This window comes from Zingiber officinale, chromosome 10B (genome assembly GCF_018446385.1).
Source record: "Zingiber officinale cultivar Zhangliang chromosome 10B, Zo_v1.1, whole genome shotgun sequence".
NCBI classification, from domain to species: Eukaryota; Viridiplantae; Streptophyta; class Magnoliopsida; order Zingiberales; family Zingiberaceae; genus Zingiber; species Zingiber officinale.
The window spans coordinates 90,781,943-90,792,853 of NC_056005.1; the positions used below are offsets into that span (position 1 = coordinate 90,781,943).

At 36.7% G+C, this 10,911-nt stretch overlaps 1 protein-coding gene across 1 annotated transcript; it reads right to left on the reverse strand.

The window, feature by feature from the left end:
* Positions 1–861: 861 nt before the first annotated feature.
* On the reverse strand, positions 862–4,494 carry LOC122030117 (peroxisome biogenesis protein 22-like). Its single transcript, XM_042589272.1, has 8 exons — positions 4,235–4,494; positions 3,934–4,164; positions 3,805–3,852; positions 2,801–2,857; positions 2,619–2,720; positions 2,011–2,076; positions 1,281–1,382; positions 862–1,187 (listed from the first exon to the last, which is right to left on the reverse strand). The coding sequence occupies exons 1-8, from the start codon at positions 4,337–4,339 to the stop codon at positions 1,089–1,091; spliced, it is 810 nt and encodes a 269-aa protein (XP_042445206.1). The 5' UTR covers positions 4,340–4,494; the 3' UTR covers positions 862–1,088.
* Between the last annotated feature and the right edge of the window lie 6,417 nt (positions 4,495–10,911).

Here is a 10,911-nt window from a genome sequence, read left to right on the forward strand (position 1 = left end):
GCTATAATTCTATCTCCTTTTCTAACTACTCCTACAACTTCATCCTTTAACAAATTATCTACAATGATACCCACTCCATTTCTTGCTTTACTCTTTCCAGTGTATCATAACTTAAAACCCGAGTTCTCTATCATCTTTGCCTTCTCGCCTATCCATTTTGTCTCTTGTACACACAAAATACTAATTTTTCTCATAATCATCATATCTACTACCTCCATTGATTTACCAGTGAGAGTTCCTATATTCCATGTTCCAAATCTTAGATTATTAGTTTTCCTATCATATTTGTTCTTATCTAACCTATGGTGTGAGAACTTTTGCCTATTTAACACTACACCCAAATTCTCATGGAGATGTAGCGGTCCTTGCTGAGACGTTACAGTCGGACACTGTAACGCGAACTCTTGCATATTTATCACTACACCCGAGTTCTGGAGATGTAACGGTCCTTGCCGAGATGTTACAGTCGGACCCTGTAACGCGTTCCTTCCGGGGAACAACCTAGCATTAGCACAATAGTTTAATGAATTCATTCATTGAATATTTGCCATAGTTTGACGCTGACTGGCAACCTAACGCAACCCTCCTCCTTTATCCGGACTTGGGACCGACCATGATCGATCATCATTGGGGGAGTTAAGAGAAAGAAAATATGATGAAAAAAAAATGAGAATAGAGGACGTATGATAAAAGAAATTGAGAAAAATATATATATAATAAAATGAGGAAAATGAAAAATATGACGAGAGAAAAAAAAATAAAAATGATATGAAAAAAAAATGAATAAATATATTAAAAATATTTTATCTAAAATTTAATTTTCATTATCAATCTCATCATTATTAGAACTTGCACTCAGCGTGACTAAAAGTCAAAATCATCTATTGATATAAATAATGAGAAATCTTCATCATAGAAGAGTTGTCATGTACATGTGTGGAAAACACCAAACCGAAATACATGGTGAAACCAAAGCTTACACGTATCTTATCCGGCCATCGGAAAACGCATAGTCAAATCAAGCAACATAAAGAAAAACCATGTAAACAAAGGAAGAAGCTCCACAGTGTAAAACAGATTGTCCCACGTCAGGAGAACAACTGTTCCAAACTAGTAGAAGTGAATACATTCGGTGCTATTTGTCCTGACTCCATTTGAGAAATATATAGTTGGAATCTGATGAATCGCTGTGGGTAACAGATACACTATTTCAGTCATGTTTTTGATAAATAAATAAATCAATATGGACGAGAATATAAAAACAAAAGCAAAGAGCTTACTGAAAGCTGAGATATTATATCGAGGTTTGAATCGATATGCCAATCTGCCTCCAGTTGGCGCACAAATGAGATTCGCCCAGTTTCAGTGCTACAAAATAGTACCTGGAGAATACTCAATGCAATAAAATTTCACAATGTTCAAATACCAACAGTTGTTTATGCTAAATCCGAAACACGCACTTTGTTTTAAGTACCGTTATCATTCGAGCATTGTACTCAATGTGCCTGGAACGAGTTAACTCCAACAATTTGAATAATCAAAAGCATGATTCTGTTTGTTATAAGAACTAACTAACATTAAAATAACTAGCTTTCCATCAGATAAGTCTAAAGGTACAAGGAATTCGACTTCCTCTAACATTGGCCAACAAGCATAACTTCTCATATTCAATCCTCCGATTAGAAATCCAACTATAGTGCTTTCTTGAACTAGTATTGAAGAGAGAATTTGATATGTTCATGTTCTTCGACCTTTCGATGGTTTAATAACAAACTGACATTGTTCAACCTGAATGCTCTCAAAATAATTGATAGATTAAGAAAGAAAGTGGTCTCGCATGACAAATGGCATGAAATGTTTCGCTTGTTTATCTAACTCACAAACATGCAATTACCAACTGCAAGTTCTTCTGCAATCTATCTACCATTGTGGATAATGGAAAGAAAAAAAAAGGAAAATCAAGGATCTAAGAGGATATGAAAACAGCTTATTAACAAAAATAAGTTGTACCTTCTCCTTGATCAAACCACCAGATTGGAAAATTCCAGAATTCTCAAGAGCAGAAAGAACTCTTTCCTGCAATAAGAAAGTCACAGATAAAAAAATGCACATGAATTAACCAGAAACTGTGAAATTGATTTCCATGAAAAAAAATGCAGTATTGCACAATCCCACTGCAATTTTGTACAAAACAACAAATCAACTCAGTTACATATTTAAATAAAAAAGTAAAAGCACATTTTTCTGACAATCATTTGTAGCACTCATGAAAATATATTTTTGCATGTCATTTAAATGAGATCAGATTATAGATAATCTGCAAAAACTAGAAGAGGTGTCCTGATGAGAAAAGGAAGATATGATGAAGGATTCACACTATAAAAGAGACACACTTATGTAAGAGTTTACCATATTTATTGGAAAAATGTGATCATAAATAAAGAAGCATTTTATCATATCAAATTGAAATCTCACCCGGTCAAACAGCAAGAAATAAAATCACCATAACCACAGAATTCATTTAGTAATATGATTTAACAATATATACAACAAAAACTGTGAGCTCAGTTTCATTTTATTAACGTTCCCCTAAAATAATAGATTAAACAATCTGTTACCTCACTCTCATCATCAAGGACAGTTTCCATCAAATACAGGTCACAATGTTTACAAATTTCCTTGACCACTTCAAGCACAGGGAGCCTAATGGTAGCATGTTTCTGCAAGATTTGTGTCCATTGGGTTCCTCAATCAATTTAGGTCAGAAAGAAGATCACCAAAGCACATTCAAATCATTAACCTGAAGCTCTTCAGGGGTCTTCTCCTGAAGGATTACTCCCAGAAGTTGGCAAGTGATCTGTAGAGGACCAAAGAAAAGGAATTAGAGAACAAAACAATCAAGTTTATAGACAAAGGATCATTCCAAAATGTCAATAGGCAAAGCCAGGAATGTCTTAATCAGTAATACAAGTTGTTCATGTTCACACATCTATATCAAAGAGAAACAGAAGATAATCAAGTTAACTTGGCGGAAATGCTCATAAGATTACTTATTTAAATAAGCTGAATAAGACATGAGTAATTAAAGTTTTTGACACGCTGGTCCTGGATCCAAGTGATCAAGAAAATAGGAGGCGCAAGCAACAGCTGACCTCTCCAGATGAGGAAGTTCATGTTGATCCCCAATTGCTTAGATGCGCAATCGATGTTAATGGTATTGTAGCACGTTAAAAACCTGCTAACCTGAAGGAACACACCTGTTGGATACTAGTCCAAACAGGATATTGTATGATCAAACATGATCCTAAGCAAATGCAACAACCTTAGGAGCACCAAATTTTTGCATCATCTGCAAATCACTGCTCATATTGGTGATAATCATAAAATCCAGTCTATCAACACTCAGTATGTAAAATATTGGGTCTTGGGGAGCCTAAGTTACACCACCTAGATTGTGTACTTGTTGGCACATTTCGGCCTAGATTGCTTGTGGATAGAAATCGAGCATAAGATGAGAACCGCCACAGCAGCAAAAGTGATTCTGAAGTAAACGAAGCTCCTATCTTCTGAAACTCACCTAGCATACTGGTAATAATCAGAAAGTCTGGTCTATAAGCACTCAGTATGTAAAGCCTCAGGATGCCTAAGTTAGATCCACCTGAACTGTATATCAATTTGCACACTACAGCCTAGATTACTTGTAGACTAAAAACAAGCATATGGATGAACACAACCGTAAAGGAAAAGAGGTTCTGAAGTAAACAAAAAAAATGTAGAACGATTTCATCTGTTCTGATTCCATACCCTTCGGCAGCCACCAAGTCTCTTCCTCACGATCTGTCCGAGACTCAGCTGCGATAGTTCAAAATGAAGAAGAAAAATTAGAGACCGTCATCGAAAATTCCAAAACCCAAAGCCAAAGGAGAATTCAACCTCAACAGAAGACGCAACAGTTTCAACCGCATTCGCGCCCTTCAACGGCCCGACAGACAAGTCTCCTTCCGAGGGCAGAGAATCATCTCCAGCCACGGCTTGACTCGTCGAAGGAGAACCCCTATGTTTACGACGACCACCAACCCGTCGTCCAGGCGACCGCCTCAGGAGCTTCCACGCGAAAATGCAAGCGATCGCTAAGCCAGCAACGGCTCCAAGAGAACCGACGCTCTAGAAGATCAAATCGGAGACTGATCGAGGTCGGAAGCTTTTAGGGTTAGGTTCAAAGAACACGATTTACCTTGTGGTGAACGGCGAGGACGAGGACGTCGGCGATTTTGCGATGGAGGAGGCGCGAGAGGCGGCGCACGAGGGCGCCGACGTTGTCCGCCACGCCATCCGACATGGGAAGAGGAGATTCACCGACGTCGAAGGGAGAGACGATTCTTCCGCTTGGATTCGCCGACGATTTGGACGATTTCGCTCCAGTCACCGGACGCGTCCGCTACTTGACGGCCAAGACTGGAATAGACAACAAGCCAGAACTCGTGACTTAACTCGGAATTTACGATAATGGCAAATTCTTAAATACCCTCTTAATTATAGAAAAATAAATAAATAAACAAGAGATAATGGAGACAATATCCTCTATCCGAAGCTAAAATTAGGAGAACTACTACTTATAATTATATTCAGATTTTGAGTTACGATTTCTCCTTAAATTTATCATCTTCACATTATAATTTAAATTGAGACGGATAACTGAAGATTATTTGGAGATCGTCGACGATGGATAAATGATCAAACTGTTGAGCACCGAGCGAAGATGACCTCCAGGTGATCTTCAACCATCGATCTTGATCCAAATTATAAATGGAGGCGATAAACCTAGGAATGGTCGTAAATAATTACGATTGGATCATGATCTAACTATAATTATAAATGATCCATCATCTCCTGATTTTTTTTTTATTTTCTTTTTATTTTTATAGATCAGGGGATCTGAACTTGGGATAATGGGCTGCAGTTAGATTTAGGTAAGATAATAAGTGAATTATCCATTAAAACAAGTAATCCTTATTTTTATTTTCGTCAAACACTCAGCATCTTATTTTTTATTTTAAGATAATTTTATTTCAAAATTAAATTGTCATATAGTTGTAAAATAAAATTATTTTCATTATATTGGCATTATTATACATAATCAATATTACATCAAAATGCTTTTGTATAGAAATCAACGGACTGTTCTCATAAAAAAAAATTAAAATAATAATATCCAAAAAAAAATTCTTCTAAAAATCTCTATATTTCAACAGGATTATAAAAACTATACCTACTATTATGAAGAGAAAAAAATCAACTGAATTTAAAATTATTACATATAAAATATTATTATATTAAAAAATTATCTCGATTAATTAAACTTAATTAACATTATTTGAATATTATCAAATTTGTTATGACATTATTGGGCTCTCAATGAATCGACGGTTCAACTATAAATTAAGGGTCGGTTCATTAATTTTTAAAATTTTATTTTAGATTTTTATAATCATAATTTTTTTATTTAATAATAGTTTAATGATATGATTGAATATCACTTAACCTGTCCTACCCTTCTATTAAAATTAAAATTTTAAAACTATTTCATTGAATTGTACGCCTTTCTAAAGTTAATTTTACAACTTATTTATTTAAATTATTTTATGTGAGACTAATCTATCTTTCTGTGTTAATTTTATGATTTATTTGTCTTGAATTATGCGATACGACTCTTCTACTTTTAACTCATTAAAAATCTCTTAATTATTGGTTTTATTTTATCATTTTATTTAATATTGAGTTTACAAAATTATTTATATTTGTGATATATCTAATAATAAATTTACTAAGGAATATAATTTATTTATAATAAAATTATATATGTTAAAGACTATCATCAAACATCTGAAATTAATTAAAAATGTAATTTAAATGATATATAAGTTTCATGGTACTAAAAATAATATTTTAATATATTATTTTAAACTTAGCATGTTTGTATTGATCCAGTAACTAGTTGATGAGACCACACAAGCAAATCACATTTTATCACACCATATAAAAATAATAATATTAATATTAGATAAAAAAATTATTAGTATTAAAAATAAAAAATATTTAGGATTTAATATAATATTTTTTTCTATCTATTTTTAATTACAATGTTTACAAAACTCTAATTGAATGAAAGCTATGAAAAACAGTAAGAGAAATGTACTTTTAAAAGAAGAAATATAATATTTTAATATATAAATGATGAACAAACTAGATAGTTTTAATTATTTTATATTTTTAGGCGTGTTCTATTCAAATTATCATATATAATTTTAATTATTTATTATAAATAATCATATAATTAAAGTGATAGGAAATAAAATATATCCTAATATTATTTGATTTACTTTCTAAATACTCATTTTAGAAAAAAAAATTATTATTTTTGAGAAAACTCCTAGATAACATAAAACCTTACACTTTCAAGGTAATCAATCATATTCCAAATTATATCCCTCATTTATTGAGGTGGTGACATTTTTCATTATCTAGAAATCATTTATTAGTAGAATCAAATATAATTAAATAATATAATATTAAATAGACAGTTAAGGTGTCGTTTGATTTAGGAGTTTGGAATTGGGAATGAAGAAATAAAATAATAGCAATACAAGGTATTTGCTTAATAAGTTTGAGAATAAAAATTTTGAAATCATTCATAAATAATTTGGAATAGACAAAACTCAAATAAAGTGGTGGATTTATAATTTATTCCTCATTCTTTACGCTACGGAGGAGTTTTAAAAAATATTATTTTATTTTTTCGATAAAAAACTTTCTTTCTTTTTTTTTTTTTGCTCTAAGTCATTGCTCCTTCTTCCCCTCTTCGCTCACAATGAGCAAACGACCACGTCATGTGTGACAACACTGTCAGCTCTCTGGCGCAACTCGTCATAGGCTTGTAACTCACAACCATCCGTCGTCGCCTTCTCTGTTGGTGCAACATCCCTCAGGTCAAGGTTGACCTAGTTGACCAAGCTTGAGTCTTGGTTTGGGTTTCGATGTTTGACAATACAAGGTTGATTGAAGAAGAGTCAAGTAGGTCAAGGATGACCAGATACTTGACTGGGAAGTCCTAACTGGGATGTTAGGCAGAAGGAAAGTCCCGGTGAGTGAAGCCAGGCAGAAGAAAATCCTGGTGAGTGAAGCCAGGTGAAAATCCTAATGAGTGAAGCTAGGTGAAAGACCTGGTGAGTGAAGCCAGGTGAAAATCCTAGTGAATGAAGCTAGGTGAAAGACCTGGTGAGTGAAGCCAGGCAGAAGAGAAGTCCTAGTGAGTGAAGTTAGGCAGATTGGAAGTCCTGGTGAGTGAAGCCAGGCACGGGGAAATCCAGATGGGTCAAGGTTGACCAGACATCTGGTGAAAGTCCAAGTAGGTCAAAGGATTGACTGGATACTTGGCACGGAGAGATCCAGATGGGTCAAGGCTGACCAAACATCTGGTGAAAATCCAAGTAGGTCAAGGTAGTGACCGGATACTTGGCAAGATGAAGAAAAGTCCAAGTGGGTCAAAGGGAGTGACCGGACACTTGGTGAGGGAGTCCTAGCAGGTCAAGGGTGACCGGATACTAGGCATGATGGACCAACATGTCAAGGTTGACCGGATATTTGTTTGGGAGGCTTGGGACTTGGTTTTGGGTAAAACCAGAAGCCGAATCGATCAGCTGATCGATTAGCTGGAGCCCAATCGATCGGTCGATCGATTGGGGTGTCCCTGCGAGAAGCCTTCGTCCCAATCGATCAGTGGATCGATTGGGAGGAAGCCGCGAGCGCACAGAATGCCTCTAGATTGATCATCCGATCGATCCAGAGGTCCCAATCGATCAGTGGATCGATTGGGAAGGTGCTGTATGTCGCGATAAGCCCTGGATCGATCAGCCGATCGATCCAGGCGAATTTCCAGAGCACAGAGGCGCTCTGGATCGATCCGTGGATCGATCCAAAGCCTCCCCGATCGATTGGGAGCAATACAATCAATCGGGATCCGACCGTTGGCGCAGATAAAGGACGTTGGCATGCGTCTTCTTCGAAAGAACTTCACCGATTCATCTTAGATCACTTCAGCGCTTCCACAGCTTCTCCACAAAGATCAGATCGCCAGTTCTTGAAGGTTCTTGGAGGTTTTCCAAGTCAAAAGGCGGATCTACAGCTGAAGAAGAAAGCTAGGGTTAGGGTTTTTATACTCATTCTAAGCTTTTGCTTGTATTTGTGTATCCTTTCCCTTTCTTCTTGTAGTGTGAACTTGTAGGGATTCTCCGCCCTCGGTAGTTACCGAAAAGGAGTGTTTATTAGTGGAAGTGTGTGTGTGTGCGTGGATCCTTGGACTAGTCACCTCTTGTGAGGTGGATACCAAGTAAAATCTATTTGTTAGCGTTGTAGTTTGTTTCTTTGTATTTTCCGCTGCACATCTTTTGAAGAAACAAGCAACGTCAATCACGAAGATCGCGACGAGCTATTCCCCCCCCCCCCCCCCCTCTAGCTACTTTTCGCTCTCAACAAGTGGTATCAGAGCGAGGCCGCTCTTCACCGAAATCATCGCCGGAAGGGGCAAACAAAACAAGCAAAGTTAGAGGGTGAAGAAGTTGGAGCAAATTCATCAAAATCAAATAATTCAAGAAGCTCAACTTCAAGATGCAATTCCAAGATGAACTTGGATTTGACACGAGGGTGGCTCCACCGTACACATCTACAAGCTTCGATTCTTGGAGATCAAGAATCGAAAATTTCTTGATGATGGAGATAGAGCAATGGTTTGCTCTTATGGAAGGCTTCGAAGCTCCAACAAACTCCTAGGGCAAGTCTCTCAAGAAAAGCAAATGGAGTAAAGAGCATATTTAAAGGAGCGAGGCAAATGATAAAGTGACCAAGCTTTTGGTCAACTTATTGCCTAGCCACATTTTGGCTCAAGTTGGAGAATTCAAGGATGCCAAGGAGCTTTGGAGCAAGTTGGCATCAATTCATGAGATCCCCTCCACTATACCAAATCAAGAGGAATCCAAAGAGGGCGACTCATTGGAGGAAGAGGAAGAGGACTCCGAAGTTGAGAGATGCTCAACTTCCGAAAAAGAAGTCCAAGAAGAAGCTTCATCCTCAAAGGAGAGCAATCAAAAGAGCAAGGAAGGAGTATATTCCTTGTTTCATGTACAAGAGGATGAAGATGAAGGTGAAGCCTCCACCTCTAGGATTGAGGGGGAGCAATCTTCATTGACACCGGATCAAGAGCAAGAAGAATCCTCCACATCCGGGTCAAGAGAAGAAGAGGATGAAGAAGCTTCCACCTCCACGAATCAAGTCAAATCTATTGGAGGAGTATCATCTTCGGATCAAGAGGAAGCCTCTACCTCCGGATCAAAAGGAGAAGATGTCACCCCTACAAGCAAAGGTATAACAATTTCAATTACTAATAAAAATCATATTATATGCTTTGAATGTAGGGAAAAAGGGCATTACAAAAGTAAATGCCCTAAATTGGCCAAGAACAAGGGTCAAGTGGTACAAAAGGGCAAGGAGAAGCCCAAGGAGACCACTCCCAGAACAAAGAAGAGCAAGGAGCATATTGTGTGCTTCTCTTGCAATCAAAAGGGGCATTACCGAAGTCAATGCCCTAAGGGGAAGAAGGTGGTCAAGGCTCAAGAAGGAAGCACAATTCAAGGGGGAGCCTCCAAGGTAAAAAGGAAGGTATCGTTCATTGAACCTACCCCCTTTAATAATGGTAAAAAGCATGATAGTTCTAATCTATATCATTTTAATGCTATTTACCATGAAAATAGGAGGCATGATAAGGTTAAGGAAAATCATGTAGCTTATCATGCTAAAACCTCTCAACCTAGGGCTAGGAATGTAGATAAAAGTCTAAGCAAGAACTCCAAGGATTTTAGCTACAAGCCTAGAAACAAAAATGCTCATGGATTTAATGGCAAACCAAAAACTAAGGACTTAGTGATGGAAAATCAAGACTTGAGGTCAAGACTTGACAAACTAGAAAAGACCCTAAAAAGGATGGAAAATATCCTTAAAGGGCAAAATGAGCAAAATCTAGGTTTAGGACAACAAGGGTCATCCAAGGGCGATAGAGGTTTGAGATACAAACCTAAAATCCAAAAGGATGCACCTACTTACCATAGAGTTCCATATAGCTATGGAACCAACCCTAAGTCTAGAGGTCAAGTCAAGGATACCAGGGAAGTTATCCCTAGAAGTATCTTTGCAACGATAAATGTGACTAAGACTTCTAAGAAGTCTAAGAAAGTCACAAACAAGGTTACAAGGGAAGCAATCCCTAGAGTTGACCTAGAAAAGGTGATCAAGGCTTCTAAGAAGCCAAACAAGGTCACTAGGAAGGTATCTAGGGAAGTTATCCCTAGTGAATACCTAGAGCATCCAAGGAGCACCAATAGGTTTTGGGTTCCTAGGAGCATCTTCTCTCCTCATAGATGGGTTAGAGAGTGTCAACTCTAAGAAGAAGGGTAGTTAACCAAACTTTGAAGAAATTGACACTCAAGGAGCATTTTCAAAGTTATTATTAACCTTTAAAAATGAAATAGATTTATGATTTACTCTTTGAAAGAGTAAAATGTGCCAAATTTGAGAAGTTTTGGTTCTATTTTAAAATGGCACATATTGGAAAATCATAAGAACTACCAAGTTGGGATTTTGGTATGTTCTCAGGAAATTAAAGGCAATTTGAGCTTTAATTTAAAGTGCTACTCTTGTGGGAAAATGAAATATGTCAACATTTGAAGAATAAGCTTAATTTCAATTGGCATAAATTAATCAAGAGAATTAGAAATGTCCATTTAGGTTTTGACACCTTCTTGAAGCACTTTGGGCAATCTGGGATTTAAGTTTTAGGATTAGCTAAGATTAAGGATACTTAGA